This window comes from Pantherophis guttatus, chromosome 2 (genome assembly GCF_059756535.1).
Source record: "Pantherophis guttatus breed Tessera chromosome 2, ASM5975653v1, whole genome shotgun sequence".
NCBI classification, from domain to species: domain Eukaryota; kingdom Metazoa; phylum Chordata; class Lepidosauria; order Squamata; family Colubridae; genus Pantherophis; species Pantherophis guttatus.
The window spans coordinates 280,400,918-280,421,691 of NC_142064.1; the positions used below are offsets into that span (position 1 = coordinate 280,400,918).

General features: G+C 42.5%; 2 protein-coding genes across 2 annotated transcripts; one reads left to right on the top strand and one right to left on the bottom strand.

The window, feature by feature from the left end:
• The first annotated feature begins 4,218 nt into the window (after positions 1-4,218).
• LOC148116023 (uncharacterized) lies at positions 4,219-5,808 on the top strand. Its single transcript, XM_087884759.1, has 2 exons — positions 4,219-4,260; positions 4,469-5,808. The coding sequence occupies exon 2, from the start codon at positions 4,477-4,479 to the stop codon at positions 5,620-5,622; it is 1,146 nt and encodes a 381-aa protein (XP_087740885.1). The 5' UTR covers positions 4,219-4,260; positions 4,469-4,476; the 3' UTR covers positions 5,623-5,808.
• A 1,560-nt stretch (positions 5,809-7,368) lies between these two features.
• Positions 7,369-16,323, bottom strand: LOC148116024 (vomeronasal type-2 receptor 26-like). The gene is made up of 5 exons (XM_087884727.1): positions 16,162-16,323; positions 14,964-15,782; positions 11,369-11,593; positions 9,409-9,535; positions 7,369-8,294 (listed from the first exon to the last, which is right to left on the bottom strand). Exons 1-5 carry the CDS (start codon positions 16,321-16,323, stop codon positions 7,369-7,371), a joined length of 2,259 nt encoding a protein of 752 aa, XP_087740853.1.
• Positions 16,324-20,774: the final 4,451 nt, after the last annotated feature.

Below are 20,774 nucleotides of genomic sequence, written 5' to 3' on the forward strand. Positions count from 1 at the left end.
GTGGATTGGCCTGGTTGAGGTCGTGGCGCGGGTGAGTAGCCGGTTCTTCTCTTTTCCCTTGGGTCTCGCGTAGTTGGTGTTGCGGGTGGCGAGTTCGAGTCCTGTGGTCGATCCTTCCTGCAGGTGGTCGGTTTCTGGCGCCGGTTGTTGGTGTGCGCGGTGTTCCTGGTTGGCTGCAACTCGGTCGCCTGGTCATCGTTGGTAGTCCTGGCCTTCTTGTGGCTTCCAGGATTTTTCTTCGCTTTTTTGAGTGCTGCAGGGGGCTCGAAAGCAGAGCCGAGGGCAGCGGTGATTGTCTCGATTGCCCTCTGCAATTCGAGATCGGTAGGTGATTTTTTCTTAGTGATTGTAGTTTCTTCGTGGTCGCTCTCAGAGTTGGGTTCTTCATGGTCGCTTTCTGTGTCCCCCTTGTCTTTTTCGGGGTTCGGGCATTTTCGCGCCAAGGGATTCAAATCCTGTCTTCCCATTGGCTGGTGCTCATCCCAAGATGGCCGCCGGGAAGAGGGCGTGAAAATGGATTCGGACAGCTCGGGGTCATCAGGTTGGGGTGGCCTACCCTTTTCTGCCTGCTTTTCTCCCTCTGTGGTCTTTGGGGCCTCGATCGCTGCTTCTTGCTGCTCGAAGAGGCTTTGAAGGTCCGCGATGAGGTTTTCTTTGTCGTTGCTTGCCTCCATCAGTTTCAGGATGGAGAGTTTGAATTTATTCATTTTCTGTGCTGTTTCTTCTTCCAGGGCGGTGATCTCTTTGGATGGCCCCTCTTCGTCTGATTGTGAGTCCAGGCTGGAGTCCTGCTCGCTTCCAGCTTCTGTCTCCTCCATGGTTGTGGCCTTGGTTGCAAGCTCCACAGCCATCTTCTTGGTGAGTGCTCTGGTCTGTACTCTGTTTGCTTCTTCAGGGTAGATGCTGGGTTCAGTCATCATCTGGAGTTATGGGCAACCATCCTCTGCTACCATATTGTGAAGTGTTGGATCTAGCCCAATAACTCAAAGACAAGTTTCAGTCCTTTAATCAGTATCTTTATTGCAGGCTTGGTGGTACTGGAGGTCACTGACCTTGTACCTTTCTCTTTCAGGTATACATCTGGAACAGAAGGGGAACCTCGTGGTTGGAGCTATTATACCCAGGAGGAGGGGCTAGGAGGTAAGGAGTGGTTACAGGGGTTATGGGATATGTGGTCAGTTAACCCTTGCAGGGCCGGGTGGCCAGGGAGATGGTGCTGTTAGACATTTACCATGACACTCTCCACTCCTCCTCTCCTCTCCTCTCTTCTCCTTTCTTCCCTTCTCCTCACCTCACTTCACTTCACTTCACCTCACCTCTGCTCCTAGATCAGGTCTTTGGTCATGCCTGGACCTGCTTCTTCTGTACAGTTTCCTAGAATTCATGGCTGCTTTAGTCACAGAATATCTCTGCAGGAGTGTCTCCCCGGAGTTGAGAAGCAACTGCTCATTCTCCTACCTGAAATGTACCTGCCAAAATGAGTACATTCTTTGATTTGGAAACAACAAGTGCCAAGTTTTGGAAAAGGGAAAACTGTGGAAATAGTAGTTATGAACAGCTCATCATGAATTGAACTCACTCCATTCATCATTGATGGGGGCTGGATTGGATAACTTTTCACAGCTTTCCAACATTCCTAGGTGTTAATATTGAAGAGACTTGAGGTTTACTTGATACTTAAGGAAGAGATTTCTACTGATTCAGAGAAAGAACCTGATTGAATTCGTCAACAATTCCTCATCAACCTGAAGTGAGGATGTGCATGTGCATTTCCACAGCCCGTTTGCAAATCCCTCATAGCTCTCAGACCCCTGTTCTGGTCCAACTCCCTGCTCAAGCAGGAGACCTTCTACCATTTCAGACAAATGGCTGTCCAGTCTCTTAAAAGCCTCCAGTGATGAAGCAGCCACAACTTCTGAAGGCAAACCATCCACTGGTTAATTGTCCTGACTGTCAGGAAGATTCTCCTTAATTCCTGGTTGATTCCTGCGATATCTGAAAACTAATGGAAGGGGGTTTCTTTCTCTTACCTCCCCTCCCCCAAGTAAAGTTGCCATTGTCCATCAAACAACATATCTGAGGGAGCGGCGTTGAAAGTGAAGCAATGAATCCGTGAAGCGCTGGGTCCACGCTTTGCAAAAGTGCGGCTCCTTCCTGCCACTTGTTTTGAAATGTGATTAGAAAGGGGATATTTTTTAAATAACTATATAAGTTGGTTAAAAGTAATAAATATGATTCTTAATATTTTATTTGTGGTAAAGGAACGATACATAGAATTTGGCATGAAAATAACATATTGATTTGGAGAAAATAATGAAAGATTATAATTTAACAAAATGTCCATTATTATTATTAGAATTATATAACTTGTCAAACATAACATAACCATGGCTTAGGCCCAGGATATTTGTCGGACCATCTGCAACCAGCAACAGCTCCCCATCGGCCGGTGCTTTCTCACAGGGAGGGCCTACTCAGGGTGCTGTTGGCTAGACAATGTCGGCTGGCGGCCCCCAGAGGTAGAGCTTTCTCTGTGGGCACGCCCACCTTTTGGAATCAACTCCCCCTAGGGCTCAGGTTGGCCCCTGACCTTTGCACTTTCTGCCGCGAACTAAAGACATGGCTGTTTAAATCGCCCAGCCTGGACTGATGGGGTTTGATTATTTTAATGAGTTTTAACATATGTTTAATTGTATTTTAATATGTTTTTATCTGGTTTGATTTTAATTATTGCGAGCTGCCCTGAGTCCTATGGAGATAGGGCGGCATTCAAATCAAATTAATAATAAATAAATAACTAAGACGAATACTGTTTTATTTGTTTTAAAACTTGATTAGAAGGGGGATATTTTTAAAATATATCAGTGGCATAACTAAAAATTAGAAAGGGGAACAATGGAAGACTATAATTCTATTAAAATCTGTGTATTACTATTAGAGTCATGTAAGTTTGTTAACTACAACAAATATGATTATTGGTATTCTACTTGTAGTAAAAGGAGCGATATCAAGAATATGGAGATTGGCATAAAAATAATATATTGAAATATTAAATAATTAAGGAAAGATTATAATTTAACCAAATATGTGTATTATTACTAAAAGACTATACGATCGTTAATTGTATTAAATATGACAAATATATTGTTTTATTTGTACTAAAATGCAACTCTGGTTCCATGCTGTTAACACAACGATATGTTTGTAGAAAAATAAAAAATAAAAAGTTTGGAAAAAAAAAGATAGAGATAGATGATCGATAGATAGATGATAGAAAGAGATAGATGATAAATGATAGATCAATAGATAGATAGATAGATAGACAGACAGACAGACAGACAGACAGACAGACAGACAGACACAGGGTGGATAAAAATCAATGATTTTTTTAAAAAAATCAAAAAAATCAGATTTTTTAAAATTTAAATCGGATTTTTTTAAAATAAAATGCTTTTTGAGGAAAATATATTACCATCCAAAGGTTATTCCATCATGAAATAAAGATTAGTTTTTTAATTATGTAGAATAAGGCTGTATATGTTTAATTTTTTGGGTAAATAAATTCCATTAATCCATTCACAATGTCATGCTCTTCCAGAGGTTTTTGTAAGATTATTGGGCAGTTTCTCTGCCTACAAGATATTATCACAGATGCTTGGTTTACTTTTGCAGTTCTCAAAACTGAATTTGACTCAGCAAAGATCACGTGCCTCTTCTTCACAGCAAAAATCTTATAACATAAACAGAGTTGAGAAAAAGACCTTAATCCTATTGTTCTACAAACCTATGAATACAGAATCAACCCCTTCAGTGCTAAGTTTCAAGAAGTTCAGTGAATAGAATAGAAACAATATTTTTCTGATTGTTTGGAGTGGAATAGATCTGCACAAGAAGAAAGTGAAACTAAGTGTGAGGAGGAAGGGGCAATCAGACAAGCAGTACAAAATGAAAGTGAAACTTTCTGAGCACAATACTGCACAGCCACAGACAGACAAGTCTTTGGATCTTTTTATGTGTATGACCTGAGGTTTATCACATTCTTTCCTTGGAGGAAAAAACCTATAATGGCAGCAGTCCGTAAAAGAGACCCAGTTTGGCAATATTTTAATGAAGTTCCTTTACCTATCGGTAAGGCAGGCATGTGTGCAAACTGCAAACACTGCAACAAAGAAATGCGAACCCTGGTGGCCCGAATGAGACATGAGAAGTGCTGTGATGAAGATGACCAAAGAAACATATTTGAACAGGCAGGATCTTCAGGTTGGTAAACATTTTTATTGAATCATATTTCTAAAGACTGCCTCGAACTGTCATGTTTGAGCAAAATTATATTTCTTATTATTACTGCATGTTACTGTCATTTGGTACAGTTATGAAGAAAAGTAAATATTCCTTTTGGGGCAGTGCTGTGTACAATAAGCAGAAATTGTATAAATAATAAAATAACAGCATTGACTTTTTTGTTTAGGGGAATTCATGGATTCTGGAAACTATCCACCTTCAAGATCACCATCCTCCTGTTCTACAGTTTCAGAGTTATCCATCCAGGATAGTGCTTCATTAGCATCATTATCATCAGACACCCACAGCCACATATCACTATCACTATCACCTGGAACCACCATAGATAGGTTTGTGATAAAAACTAGCAGATTAGAAAAAGAGTTAATTGATGAAAAAATTGCCCAGTTTGTTTATGCAACGAACTCTTCTTTCCGTCTAACTGAGAACCCACATTTCATTAATATGGTTCAGTCACTGAGACCAGGATACAGTCCACCCAGCAGAGCAGATGTTGCAGGGAAACTGCTGGATAAAGTGTATGACAGAGAAATGGAGCAATGTGCAACAGCTCTGGAGGGTAGAATTGTTAACCTAAGTATTGATGGGTGGAATAATGTCCACAATGATCCTATTGTATGTGCTTGTATAACAACCGAAGAAGGGAAAGTCTTCCTTGCACAAACAATTGATACGTCAGGAAATGCACACACAGCAGAATACTTACAAGAAGCGGCAGTAAAAGCTATAATAACATGTGAACAAAAATTCAAATGTCTAGTACGCAGTTTGGTCACAGACAATGCTGCAAATGTATCCAAGATGAGAAGAAATTTAGAAGAGCAGGAAGGGAATACAAAGCTAATAACATATGGTTGCAGTGCTCATTTGCTGCACCTCTTAGCCAAAGACTTAAGTATTCCAGAAATAAAGACTAATGTTGTTGAAATTGCTAAATACTTCCGTAACAATCATTTTGCTGCAGCAGCTCTAAAAAGGATGGGTGGAACCAAGCTAACGCTCCCACAAGATGTTAGATGGAACTCTGTGGTGGACTGTTTTGAGCAGTATATCAAGAACTGGCCTATTCTGATGACAGTTTGTGAAGAAAATCGAGATAAAATAGATGGCACTGTCACGGCCAAAATCCTCAACATTGGGCTTAAGAGAAATGTTGAACATATGCTGAGCATCCTGAAACCCATCTCTGAAGCTTTAAACAAAATACAGAAAAATAGCTGTTTTATTGCTGATGCTGTTGAAATTTGGAAGGAACTGAGTGAACACTTAAAAACAGAACTACACATGGACAGAATTAAATTACAAGCATTAAAAAAATGAATGGGACAAGTACTGTCTCCAGCTCATTTTTTGGCAAATATTGTCAATATCCAGTATCAGGATCAAAATTTAAGGGCTGAGGAAGAGGAGTTAGCTATGACATGGGTATCCAGCAATCATCCTGTCACAGAGTTTTTTTATTTCCTAGCTGAGCTTCATTATTTTTGGACTAATAGACTTACTGCAGTTTGCCAAGTTCCTTATCAGTATTTTACTACGCATGTCCGCATTCCTTCACTTGCTTCACACACTCTTTCCTTTGTTCTCATGCCAGGAGTGCCGGTTGCTGTGAAAAGCAACTGGCCCGATTTACTTTCAAAATGTAACCAATTACTTTTCTTAGTTAGTGAGGTGTTTTATTTTCTTTATAACAAATAAATGAGTTTTATTAGAAACTTTTCTTCGCGTTTCTTTTTCAGAATATTGCAACAAGGAATAAGCCTCGATCCATCCTCTAAACCAGGGTGATTTGTCCCAGAGCCAAACATGGGATTAATCAACGCCCTGACACATCCATCTGTAATGCCAACTATAATAAACTTCAAAGCTAAGGGGGAACCATTCAAGAAATATATGTTTGCTGAAGATATTTTAAAGAAAGTCACACCAGTGAACTGGTGGAAGTCACTTAAGCACTTGGATTTAGAGACTGTTCAAATAATGATTTCACTTTTAACAGCTTCTTCTGCAGGCGTTGAAAGAATATTCTCTTCCTTTGGACTCATTCATTCTAAATTGAGAAATCGTTTGGGACCCGATAAAGCAGGAAAGCTTGTTTTTCTTTTCCAGATTATGAACAAAGAAGAAGATGAAGATGACGAGTGAGCTACAGAGGACAGTATTTAAGTTTTTCATGTGTAGGCTGGGCTGACAGTCTAAGTTTCTTAATATATATATATTTTGTTTAGCCAAATTAGTTAACAAACATGGATGTTTGTTTAAGCAAATAACATATGCTGTAATGTTATTGTTTATCTTAAATAAATCTATTTAAATTGTTATTATTAAGGTAATGATTATTTTTCTCCTTCCTAAGTACAACAGAAAAGTTGTCCAAATATGAATGATTAACCTATTAAACTGGGGATAAAAAAACTAATATGAAAAATTGTTATTCTAAAAATCTTCATCTACTTGCATATTAAAGTTATACCAGCAAGAATTAGTCTTTATGTAGAAAACTATGATTTAAATCAAGTCTTAACTGACTAGTGATTTAAATTGTGATTTAAATCAGTTTGATTTAAATCAAATCCACCCTGGACAGACAGACAGACAGACAGACAGACAGACAGACAGACAGACAGACAGATAGATAGATAGATAGATAGATAGATGATAGATAGATAGATAGATAGATAGATAGATGATAAGTAGATAGATAGATGATAAATGATAGATAGATGATAGAAGATAGATGATAGATAGATAGACAGACTGACTGACTGTCAGACAGATGGACGGACGGACAGACAGAAAATGGGATAGACTTTGCTGAGTGTGGGAAGAGTGACCCATATAAATTTTAAGTCCACAAAGCTGGATTGGTAACTTCGGTATGGTCTCCCTGAAGCCCCAATGGGGAAAAAAGCAGCTGCTAAAATGACTTGCAGAGAGTGAAACAATGATTCCTTTTAGCAATCTGCAAACCAAATCTACATCTCCAGATTCACAAGTACAATAATGCATATCTAGCAGAAATTAAATTGCTAAATTAACACACATCAAGCGGTAAGCCCACTGCAGTTATTTAGCCTTTGCTTTCAAGCCAACTTCTGTTCTTGCTGTTAGCTGCTCTTTTGTATTCAGGTCTGGTCTTAAAATGATAATGTAGCATTTGGGAATGAAGATGCAGCCCAATAAGCCGGCACTGGATGACAAGATGGAGAAGACCTGCACGGCCACCATGTATTTCCCCTTGGTGCTCAGGTAGGTGGGCACAAAGGAGATCCAGACGCTGCAGAAGACCAGCATGCTGAAGGTGATCAGCTTGGCTTCGTTGAAGGCCCCAGGGAGGTTCCTGGCCAGGAAAGCCACCACAAAGCAGACAGCAGCTTGGAAGCCCATGTAGCTAAGGGCACCATAAAACATGGCGACGGAGCCTTCGTTGCATTGCAGGATGATTTCTCCAGACTGGGACTGCATATCAGACTCAGGAAATGGAGGAGAGGTTCCCAGCCAGAATGTGCAGATGACCATTTGGATGCCAGAACAAGAAACAATAATGGAGTTGGCCAAGCTCTTCCCCAGCCACTTCCTTGCCTTGCTCCCTGGCTTTGTTGCCAAGAAGGCCAGCACCACCGTGACCGTTTTGGCCAAAACAGAAGAGACGGCAACCGAGAAGATGATGCTGAAGACAGTTTGTCGGAGGAGGCAAGTGGTAGTCCTTGGCTGACCAATGAATAAGAAGGAGGACGAGAAAGAAAGAAGGAGGGAGATGAGGAGGACAAAGGAGAGGTCTTGATTGTTGGCTTTGACCAAAGGAGTTTCCAGGAATTTAATGAAGATGATTAACACAAAGGCTGTGATTAAGCAGAAGAAGAGGGCAAGGGAAGTCAGGATGATCCCCAGATAGTCTTTGTAGGACAGGAAGGTTTGGATCTTGGGGAGACATTGAACTTGGGCCTTATTTGGATGCTGATCAGCAGGACACTTGCTACAATAATCTGCATCTGAAAAGAAAACAGATGTAGCATGTAGCATGATTAATGCCTTCCTTCTGGAATGAATATTGTATTATGCTGTTTTCCATCTGTGAGTTCTGATGATTGAAACCCAGACAGGGCATTCACTGAGAAATGCTCCTTTTCTGAGAAAATATGGAGTAAAAGGAAGCTTGCTTGAATTATTATAACAAAAAGACTTTTTTAGTAGCAATGCAATGGTAGATGAAGAGAGCTCAGAATAAAAATTTCACCAGGGAATTGACATAAGAGCCATGGTGGCGCAGTGGTTAGAATGTAGTACTGCAGGCTACTTCTCTTGACTGCTGGCTGCCAGCAGTTTGGCAGTTCACTGGCTCAAGGTTGACTCAAGTTTCTGAGGTCGGTAAAGTGAGGACCCAGATTACTGGGGAAAATATGCTGACTCTCTAAACCTCTTAGAGAGGGAGTGTAAAAGCACTGTGAAGCTTTATAGCTGGGAAGTGCTATTGTTGTTGCTATAAGAAAGTCAATATGTCCATAATATCTGGAAGTACACACGGCCCCTGCATTTACCTGGAATGATGAACAGGCCCCGTGGAGACTACTGGGAGAGGCGTCGTGGTGTCGGTGTGGCCAGCCAGGGGTGGCATTTGGGGGTTCGCCAAACCTGGTGATCCGTGGCTAGAGGATTACCTGAACCCTGCCGAACCCCCAGGAGCCCATCCCTGGTTTGAACCCAAATATCAGTGAGAGAGTGATGAAGTGAATAGACAGGGCGACTGCTTATGGGATGGAGGTCCAGAAGCAAGGTTCTACTCTAGAGAAAGTCCATTTGTAGTACACATCTACCATGCTCTTACCATATAAGAACAGTAGGATCTCTATTATTGGCCTGGACTCTCAAGGAGGAGCTTAAAACCTTGCACTCCAAGACTGTTGTATTTTTTTATTTTGATGACTGTAAATCCATTTCCTCTTGCCACATTTTTCAATGGAACAATGGGATGGAATTCTTTAATTGTAAATCTCTTGGAGCACATGTTTCAGAAGTCGAAGACAGCAATTCTTTATTTCAGAATGCACCTTAGTGATTCTTGGCCCAGTTCACAAAGTCCAGCTTTTTCTTCAGCAGGACACCTACCTTCCTGAGTCGAGATGGTCCCTTCTGCACACAAGGAACAGCCATAGCAGCAAAGCGGTTTCCCCTCCAGTACCATTTTGGCTTCTCCGGGACGACATCTTCCAGTACACCTGGAATGACGAAATGTCTAACAACAACAAAAAGACATTACCACCACATGTGAGATGCTGTCCATGAAAATGAGCTCTCGAGAAGGGAAAGATTCAGTAGGTTGGCAAACCATTTTTCTTCTGGATTTTTTGTAGGATGCTTCTTGTAATCTTGATGGAAGGACACTCAACCTTTTGTTAACTATCATCTTTGTACATAAATTAGTTCTTACTGCTTATCTATTTGATATGTAATCTGCATTTCCTCCAGAACCTCAGGATGGTGAACATAGCTTTCCCTCCCTATCTTTCCTCACAGCAACACTATAGCTTGTCTTCAGAAGTTGTGGGTGCTTCATCACTGGAGCTTTCAAGAAGAGACTGGACAACCACTTGTACTCTATGAAATGATGTAGGGTCTGCTGCTCAAGTAGGCAGTTGGACTTGGAACTCCAAGGTCCCTTCCATTTCTATTATTCTTTGTTCTATGTTCTAAGCTGAGTTTTTGTGAAGGGCCCAATTCGTTTTGATGGTTGACAGTGGTCTTGCACTCAAATCTCCTTAAACTCTAGTCTATGACACCAGAAACTGATAGAACTGGAAAGCAATCTACTCTCAAGATTGCGCTGGGTATGTGGCTGTGATTTTAACAGCCAATCTTGTAAAATTAAAAAATGTAGTCTAATGGTTCTCAACCTTTTCTTCACCACAGGCCCTCTTTAAATAACTTTTGTGGCCACGGATCGTAGCCACGGACCCCCAAAGCTTAACTCAAGATTTAAATCATAACATTTCTTCAAGACTTCGCGGACCCCCTGTGACGCGGAATGGGATAACTTGCCACAACCAACTCGCTGCAGCCAAGTTATCATGGCCAACTTGCCACAGCCAACTCACAGCATGGCCAACTCACCGCTGGACAACTTGCCATGGGACAACTTGCTGTGGGACAATTTAACAATTCTATTTAATTATTTAAGATTTTTTTTTAATGTTTGCCATTCACATTTCATTCTGTCCCTCCTTTTGCATCCTTTCCTTAATGATTCTATTCCACCATTTCTTTGACAATAGTGTAAATCTTGTCCCACAGTGAGTTGTCCCATGATGAGATGGCCATGGTGAATTGGGACTCGAGAGGGAGAGAATAGATGGGGGCGGGGCCAGTCAGAGGTGGTATTTACTGGTTCTCCGAACTACTCAAAATTTCCGCTACCGGTTCTCCAGAACTGGTCAGAACTTGCTGAATACCACCTCTAGACTGGACAACCAAACATTTAGTAAGGGCTGTAAAGCACTATGAAGCGATATATAAATCTAAGTGCTATTGCTATTGTTATAATAATGCAGGATCCAATCTGGGTCGGTCACTGGGACCAGAGGTTTTGTCTTCCGAGCTTTCGGATTTGTTGGAGCCCATCCTCAGGGAACTTCTCTCTACCAGAGTCTGCGCTGTTCTGTGTGTGTATTTATAGTGCCTGTTGTAAGTGACGTTTTAGAAGTTGATTGGGGTGTGTTGATGGCTATTGATGGCTTGCTTTTAAGTCTTTAGCTGTTGTTTGCTTGTATGCCCAGCTCTCGCCTTCTAAGTACTTGATAGACTGGTGGTAAATCCGCACTCCTGTTGACTAATGAGAGGCCTGTTTCCCAGGCTTCAATTACTTCCCTGGCTGTTTTTGTGCCTGCTCATCCAACAAACTTAGTAGCTGTAAAATCAAATGTGTGTCCTTTTTCATATCAGTATGTTTAAATATAATACTCTCTATATACTATTTTTTAAAAAAATTGACATTCTACTGTTTTTGAACTTTAACGAATTAAAGGAAAACTATTAGAATTTCACCCAAATGAGATGGATGGATTACACCTACCTGGCTAAAATGCCTGGACCACCTCTCCTGATCAAGGATGAAATTGTTCTCTGGGAAGCCCCAATGTCTGCGTATTTCTCCAAACTTGGTGGCACAGGTAGATAGGTTCGAGAAGGTCTCCCATTTCACAATATCAAAACTGGCACTCAACTCCCCTTTCTCATCCAAATACACGCCTTCCAGAGAGGAGTTGTAGAACTGGGTGTTTCCCAGAAAAGAGTGAAGCTAAAGTCAAGACAATTAATCATGTTCAGAGAACAGGAAACGAAGTCTAATAATTCCATCTGCCTGGAAAATCTTAGGGCCAATAGAAATTATAATCTTAGAATTGGTTTTTCTAATTGTTTTTTTTATTTTTAGTTGCTTATTTGCAACTGCTTCTTATTCTTGTCTTTAATTGTGTGAATCACCCAGAGACAGGCATGTGAGATGGGTATTTATCAGTGGTGGGTTCCTCCCGGTTTGGCCCGGTTCTGCCGAGCCGGTAGCGGTGACGATATGAAGTCACCGAACCGGTTCTGGCCCCCTCCGTCCCCCCTGCCTCCCAACCCCCACATTATTCTTAGCTTTTATTTGGCCCCACCCCCAATCTATTGCTGCCTCCTGAGTCCCAGCTGATGGCTAGAGGGAAAAAACTGTTTAAACTCTTGCTGCAGAGCTTCAAAGGGCCGCCCTACAGCTGATCAGTGTTAAAAGAAAACAAATGAGTAGACCAGGGCCTGCAAAAATCAATGGGTAGACCGGTGCCTGCAAAAATAAATGGGTAGATCGGTAGAGCTCTGCAAGCAGTTAAAAGCCTGGTAGACCAATACCTCTACTAAATCCTAAATAATTGTCACATGACCATCAAGCCACACCCATAAAATAAGCCATGCCCACAGAACCAGTAGTAAAAAAATTTAGAACCCATCCCTGCTTTAAATGATCACTAAATGAACTATTATAACCTATCCAGCAGAAAATAGGGAATGGAAGAATATCGGAAGGATAGGGAAGAAATCTATGGAGATTCTCAGTTATCCAGGTCATGGTTGTTCCAAAGGTGCTTTTTTCAAGAGGCAACTGGACTTTCGGGTTTTTCTTTGAAGACGTTTCACTTCTCATCCAAGAAGCTTCTTCAGCTCTGATTGAAATCCTTCCATTTCCCATCATCCAGTCAGAGTTGAAGAAGCTTCTTGGATGAGGAGAGAAACGTCTTCAAAGAAAAACCAGAAAGTCCAGTTGCCTCTTGAAAAAAGCACCATTGTGACGATAGTGAAGAAGGAAGTTAGCATAGCAGAAAGCCATAGTGAGTAATGGAGAGACCAAACTGGTGTACAAGAAAGACCAAATGATGAACAGAAAAGAGACATGATAAGGCAGGGGTATCAAACTTAAGATCCATGGGCTGGATCCCTCCCACTGAACAGAGATGAAATGCTCTGAAGTCTGCTACTGGTTCGATTCACTACCGGTTCGCTTTGCATGTGCATGCACAATGCGCACCAAATGAGTGCTTTGAGCGCATGCACACCGCAAGCGCTACCACACAGCACTGGTAAAGGAGGATTAAGAAGTCTTTTCTGAGTCTTCAAAGGTAAGTAGAACAGTGACGGGGGAACAGCTGTGCTGCGTGATTTAGATTCGCTAGAAAGTAGGATTTCCTGCTTTCTAGCGAATGTAAATTGTGTGGCACAGCTGACCGTCGGAAATATATGTTCGCCTGAACCAATAGCTTTTATTACTACCAGTTCGGGCGAAACGGTCCGAACCGGTAGCATTTTACCCCTGCCGCTGAGTGGTTAAATCTGGCCTGCGGAGCTCCTCTGGAAACAACAAAGTTTCTCCTTAATTCCAAATGGTAGGCAGAGCAGATAACAACAAGACCTAGCCGTGGCTAAGAGAAGGAAAATCAAAGAAAGAGACAGAGGAGTAATTTTGCCTGCACAAGACCAAGCCTTAAGAACAAATGCATTCAAAGCCAGAATTGAAAAGACAGTGAAAACAGCAAACACAAACACGAACTCTACAAGCAAGGTAAAGCAGTGGACAAGCCAGTGAGCGGCTGCAAGAAGATCACACAAACAATTGTGTAATGAAGAAGCAACAGTGGTGCATTGGAACATCTGCAAGAAATACCATTTGCCTTCAAGCAAAAACTGGCAGGACCAAAAAATGAACAAAGGAACAGAAAATGAAGAAGCGAAAGTGTTCTGGGACTTTAGACTTCAAGCAGACTAGCACCTGCCACATAACACCCCAGACTTAACAATTGCTATTTCCCAACCTATTCCTGCTTTTCCATTGTTCTGATATCCTCTTTTTTTGTAAAACTGTTGGTGTTTTCTTTCCCTTGATATTGAAAGCTTCCCCACTTCCTTCAAGTGGAGACTTAGTTTGCAAGTCCTCGCTTTCTCATTCACTATTTGGGGAAGATTAGAACCATGACACTTAATCTTGCAACACAAAAGCAGTTTAGCAAATGCACTAGTGCCAATGTAACATTCCTCCCAATGGTTTGTAGAGATTCTCAGTCATCCAAGTCATGGTTGTCCCAAAGGTGCTATTTCAGGAGACTTTCCGGTTTTTCTTTGAAGATGCTTCACTTCTCATCCAAGAAGCTTCTTCAGCTCTGACAGGATAGTGGGGAATGGAAGGATTTATATTCCTTGCAGATAGTATATCATTTGCATCCTTTTAGAGGGTCGGTTGAAGCACTTGGAGGTTTATCTGTGTCCTCAGGGTCACCTGAGAAGTGCTCCTGGTTCCTGTAGTCTGCAATTTTTTCCTCTGGACTTTTAGCTATACAATTTGGGATGAACACCGTTTAACAAGTGTCGAAGTAGGAATGGATTTCCAGAGGAAAAAACCCAGTGGGGGGATCCTTCCGGTTTAACAACCGGTTCGGGGATCGTGTGCTTTGCGCACATGCAGTTCAACAAAAAATCGCCTTCCACATAAGTGCTAGGGAATTAAAACAGCTGAGGCATGGCAATCTGCTCTGCTGTGCTAATCAGCTGCAAAGATAAAGGTAAGTAAAGCATGTAGGGGGGGCGGGGCGGACCCAGCTGATCATTGGAACGAACCGGTTTGCTCCCAGCTGATTGTCGGAGCGACCAGTTCATCCAAACAAGTCGGAAACGGTAGAATCCCACCCCTGAAAAACCTCCAAGTGCTTCAATGACGCTCTAAAAGTATGCAAATGACCAGCCGTCTGCAAGGAATATAAATCCTTCCATTCCCTGGTAATCTGTCAGAGTTGAAGAAATTTCTTGGATGAGAAGTGAAATGTCTTTTAAAAAAAATAAATCAAGAATGTCCAGTTGCCTCATGAAAAAGCAACTTTGCCACTTTCCATAACCTGAACATTAGTAGGGGGAAAAAAGATATTTGGAAGGGAAGGAACATGAGTTGGATGGATTGGTCCAAGTGTTGTTTCAAGGACCTGAAGACCCAGCCTAGGAGACACAAGAAACTGAACGTTCTGCAAAATTACAAAATGGATTTCTTTGAAACCTCCTAAAATATAGCCTACGACAACAGGTCAACTGTTCTCAACCTTGGATGGCAACTCAAGAAAGCAGGAAGACCACTCGGGGGAGGGGGGGATCTGTACCTGCCATGCTGGAATACTGTCTGATCTCAGCCCATCTTCACCTCCAGGTCTTATTCTGTGGGTTCTCCAAGACAGGGCCCTATCGATGGCCCTCGCCACGGCCTGCACAAGATTGGAAATGCGATAGCTGTCCTTGGAAAAAATGTTGTCCACAAACTCTTCACTTGGGAGCTCCAGAATCTCCTGCTTCTTGCATCTTCTCCTCCATTTGACTGACAATGCGGGCTTTGAAAGCAAGCATTCAAAGGCTGCCAGTCCGAATTCGTTCATAGTATCAAAAAATGTTTCAAAATTGTCAGTGCTAATCTTTTTCTCCTGATGACATATGAAAGAGAAAAAGCCATGGATTTGCTTGTCAACAAAAATGTCATAACCAAAATTCAACGTGAGGTCCCACAAAGCTGTTGTGATCCAGATTTTCCCCACAATGGGGATCCTATATTTCCTAGAGACCATGATCTGTAAAGCTTTTATGATGGGATAAAAGAAACGCACTTCCCCATAATAAATGAAGACAGTGACATTATTCCACATGAATAATGTTTCAAGGGACAATGATGGGATTGCCGCCTGCAGTCCTTGGATCGTCAACGAGAAGGCAACACAAATCTCATTCCTGGTCAAGACTGGGCTCAAAGTCCTCATGAACCTTTCTCCGCTATACGTGTCTGGAGAAACAAGACTGACCCAGTTCCACCCAAAATGCTGGAGTAATTTGGCAATCATATGGTACAGATGTTCTTCTTTGGGGACCATCCGATAGACAAATGGGAACTGGATTTTATCACTCAGAGCTTCAGAAACAAAACCGTAGCTGACCTAACAAGGAGCAGAAAAAAAGTATTTCCTGAAGAAATGAAGATGCAGGCGAAAGATAGAGAGACAGGAAGGCCCAGCTTGGAGAGATTCAAATATTGGCAGCTTCCCCAAGCATTCCTGTCCTTGTCTGGCCCCAGCACTGTCCTTCTTTAGGCAGAAGGTTGGGAACCTCATAGAGAAAACCTTTCTCCTTTTTGAGATAGAGAGATGGAGATGCAACTGGAATGGATAAGTTGCAGTTCCCAAAAGAGAAAGACAGACATTCCTGTCCCTGTCTAGCTCCAGCACTGTCCTTCTTTAGGCAGAAGGGGAAATCATCCATCTCCATGCACCCCTAGGCCAATCAGAGAACCCAATTCCAGCCTACCTTGCTTCATACCTGTGGGATTTTGTAGATGCTGGACATGATTGAAATCTGACTGGAAGCTTCCGACTCCACTCCTTCAATCACCACCAAGAGATTGCTTGCTCTTCCACAGCTGTAGTTGGGAACACTTGCTTCCCCAGTTGAGAGGAGGTCTGCCATGGCATCGTAGGTCATCGCAGCCTCATGATAATTATCATAGAAGTTGTAGCCCAGAGTGACATTGGGTAGGAGCTTGGGGTTTTGGTTGATCTCCTTGGTGGCAAAGAAGAAGGACAGGAGAAACCAGAAGATAAATGGACCCGCCCTAAAGTAAAACACAGGTATCATCCAATCATTTTCATGGAAAACCAACTTATAACATCTGTAACAGCATCTCTTTTTAATGCACAATGCCATACAAATCTACAGTGTATTTGCATTGTAAATTACAGTGAGTGATCTCGGCTGTACATACAAGAAGAGGGAGATAACACCAACACCGCAAGACACCGAGACAGACCCTTCTTAGCAACACAGCAACTGTGGTCTTGGGTTACTTTAGGAGCACAAGTGCTGGTTCCTTGTGTTAAATGGAGCCCTAAAACCAAAACCTCCAAAATCCCCTTGGCAGGCACCGGGGAAAATCGTCCTTGGTGGACAGGATGGGAAAAGAACCCACGGAAGAACTTTTATGACGTACCCCACAAGCCTGGTGATGGGAGGCATATAGAAGACAGCTGGCTTGAATTTAAGTGATGTTGCGGAACTAATTCCACCAATGTTGAAATCTCCTGACTGATAGTAAGTGTACACAGCATTCTTGTCCTTGATGAAATTCAGGAGACATTTCCTGCCACCTGTTGCACTGGACAGCAGAACCAGAAGCAACAACAGCAGAAATTTCTGGGACTTGATTGCATCCACCAGAATCCCTTTCTTCATTGCAACCCTTGATGGCAATTTAGAAAGCATCGTTTTCTCAGCAGGATAGAATGAGTCCAACAGCAGGGAGATCAAAGAGGAGGCAATGAAATTTTGCAGGAGGAAAGCACCACCTGCCCAGAGATAAGACAATTTAAGAACTGCTTTGGGTGAAGCCTCAGGCAGCAATTTCACCTTCATTCCTGATGTTTGTCTTCATGGATCCCAAGAGGATGAACTTCAGAAAAATCCCTCATGCTCCAGGAGGAAACACAATGGCAATTATTTTTGATAATTGCAACAGGGAAGCTGAATGTCTCCTGTGACTTTGTGGTCTCTCTCTCTCTCTCTGTCTCCAGGGATGGAGGAAGAAGAAAGTTCACTGAGAGGGTTCACTGAGTTTTGGTCCAACTTAGTTTTAGAGACTTTCATTAGGACTGGGCTTTCTTAAAGAAATAAAAAGAGATATGAAGGCTACACCTGAAGTCCAATACAGATATAGCTAGGAGTGCTGTTCTACATACAATTATTGTTTTGCGTGTTTTCAGAGAAATGTCTCTTTTTTGAAGCCACCTGGTCAACGCTTTCAAAGAAACATTTTACTAACCAGGGAAGGTGCAAATGTATCCTGGGCAAACACGCTTAAACAAGAACATAAGCAAGCTAGTAGAATGGCATCATGTCCCCCTGGAACATGCACACTTCCGGATCTTAGGCCAAGACCAGTGGTCCCAAGATCTCAGGCGAAAGTCCAGTACTGGGCCACAGCTGGTTCAAATCTGGGCATTGGGAGAAATGGGCCAGCATGCACACATGAAGCTCCTCTTGTATGAGCAAAGGGCGCTTGTGCTGGCGGGTGAAGCTCCAAACATGCAAATAGAGCTTTGTGTGTGAGCAGCCTCCTCTTGCACTAGTGGATCATGTGTGAGCACAGGGACCTGTCGCTTGTGCAAGTGGAGCTTCGTGTGCAAGCACAAGCATCTTCTACTCACACGTGAAACTTCATTCACACAAGTGAAGGGCATTTGCATGTGCTCCACTCACACAAATGGAGCTGTGGACACACATGTGCAGCTGTCACTCACATGCCTCCCCCCCGCCCCAGTCTGAGATGCCAAGCTGGAAAGGTTGGGGACCGCTGGTCTAGACCTTACTGGATGACCTTTCTGTAATCGTAGACCTTACTGGATGATCCAGTGTCGAGCGCTGGAGAAATCTGGAGATTCAGGCAGTTCAAATGAATATAAAGATTTATTGCAAGTTTAGCTCTCTACAAGAATGTGGCCAAGTGACCGTTAAGGAGAAGTGCGAGACTTAAGAAAGGAATTCAAGGTGGGCTGGGCTTAGATCTCTAGAGGGCACGCAGGGACTCATGACTTATGGAGCATTTGACTCCTCCCTCAGGTTCAGCTTGGTCATCTGCTATACCCAGACCTTACTGGAGGGCAGAAATGGTGCATTTAACTTGATGAACCCTAAAATCAAGGTTTTACTAAGCAGGTGCCAATTCCAACCCAAGAACGATATAGAACTGGGGTCTCTAATTTAATTTCATTGAGGGCTGCATCAGTGTTGTGTTTGACCGTGGGGGGGAAGGGGGGCCATGGCCATGGTGGGTGTGGGAATGGTGGGCATGGCCAGCTCGATGTCACTCATGTCAGGGGCACCTGTGGTGGCCAACTGCAAAGGCAGAATTTCTCTCGGACCCTCCCTCATTATAATCCCCTTCCTCCCTCCCTCCCTTCCTTCCTTCCTTCCCTCTTCATTCTCCTTTCTTCTTCCTTCCCCTCTTTCCTTATTTTTCCTTCCTTGCTTCCTTACCATCTTTACTTGTTTTTCAGCCCACGGGCCTTGAGTTTGACACCACCCCGATATAGAACAATCCAGCCAAAGTTCACCTCTTTATTTGCTCACACCTAATAGACAGAATCTTGCCAGACTAAACTCACATTACTCTCACCCTAACAAATATATAGAGACATTGTGTGATTGACCCAAAATCACTCTGCTATTTCCAGGATCAAATCAGAACTTGAACCTGGATCTCTGAGCACTACATTGCTTTTAGGACACATCTTTGTAAGAACAAAAATGCTTCACTGGGGGGGAAAGATTATGTGGAAAACATATTTAGGAAAAATATCTACTAGAATCAAGCATCTTAGAGGAAAATACAGCGAGAAATGAATGCAGAGCAATTTTTAAAGATGGGACTGGATGGCAAATCCCATTAATTCTGCCCAGCATGAGCTATGTGGTGGCTGAACATAACTGCAGGAGGAAAACTAAGGTGGATATAGTTTGCCTCAGGTGGAGGCAGTTGGCTGATTGTGATGTCACAAAGGGAAAGAGCAGCTGATTGGCTGTGAAAACAGCCAAGGGCAAGCGGCTTTTAGGGCTTGCAAGGAGATCCAGGGGAGAAAGGCAGGTGAAAGGTAGTAGTGGCCTCAGAGAAGAACTTCTGGGAGATGCCCATGGACTTCTCCAAAGAAGGAACAAAAGGGGCTCCCAAAGTCAAGGAAGAATCCATCTCCTCATCTCCTATCCCCTTTCCCTTCCCCTCCCTCCTCTCCTCTCCTCTCCTCTCCTCTCCTCTCCTCTCCTCTCCTCCTCTCCTCACCTCACCTCACTTCACCTCACCTCTGCTCCTAGATCAGGTCTTTGGTCATGCCTGGACCTGCTTCTTCTGTACAGTTTCCTAGAATTCATGGCTGCTTTAGTCACAGAATATCTCTGCAGGAGTGTCTCCCCGGAGTTGAGAAGCAACCGCTCATTCTCCTACCTGAAATGTACCTGCCAAAATGAGTACATTCTTTGATTTGGAAACAACAAGCGCCAAGTTTTGGAAAAGGGAAAACTGTAGAAATAGTAGTTATGAACAGCTCATCATGAATTGAACTCACTCCATTCATCATTGATGGGGGCTGGATTGGATAACTTTTCACAGCTTTCCAACATTCCTAGGTGTTAATATTTAAGAGACTTGAGGTTTACTTGATACTTAAGGAAGAGATTTCTATTGATTCAGAGAAAGAACCTAATTGAATTCGTCAACAATTCCTCATCAACCTGAAGTGAGGATGTGCATGTGCATTTCCACAGCCCGTTTGCAAATCCCTCATAGCTCTCAGACCCCTGTTCTGGTCCAACCCCCTGCTCAAGCAGGAGACCTTCTACCATTTCAGACAAATGGCTGTCCAGTCTCTTAAAAGCCTCCAGTGATGAAGCACCCACAACTTCTGAAGGCAAGCCCTCCACTGGTTAATTGTCCTGACTGTCAGGAAGATTCTTCCTGGTTAATTCCTGCGATATCTGAAAACTAATGGAAGGGGGTTTCTTTCTCTTACCTCCCCTCCCCCAAGTAAAGTTGCCATTGTCCATCAAACAACATATCTGAGGGAGCGGCGTTGAAAGCGAAGAAATGAATCCGGGAAGCGCTGGGTCCACGCTTTGCAAAAGTGCGGCTCCTTCCTGCCACTTGTTTTGAAATGTGATTAGAAAGGGGATATTTTTTAAATAACTATATAAGTTGGTTAAAAGTAATAAATATGATTCTTAATATTTTATTTGTGGTAAAGGAACGATACATAGAATTTGGCATGAAAATAACATATTGATTTGGAGAAAATAATGAAAGATTGTAATTTAACAAAATGTCCATTATTATTATTAGAATTATATAACTTGTCAAACATAACATAACCATGGCTTAGGCCCAGGATATT

Coding starts and splice junctions, on each gene's coding strand:
- LOC148116023 (XM_087884759.1), top strand. CDS start 4,477: ATGGATTCTGGAAACTATCCACCTTCAAGATCACCATCCTCCTGTTCT.
- LOC148116024 (XM_087884727.1), bottom strand. CDS start 16,323: ATGACCTACGATGCCATGGCAGACCTCCTCTCAACTGGGGAAGCAAGT. Junction 9,536..11,368: donor GGTCCAGGCATTTTAGCCAG/GTAGGTGTAATC, acceptor TGTTGTTGTTAG/ACATTTCGTCATTCCAGGTG. Junction 8,295..9,408: donor GACCATCTCGACTCAGGAAG/GTAGGTGTCCTG, acceptor TTTTCTTTTCAG/ATGCAGATTATTGTAGCAAG.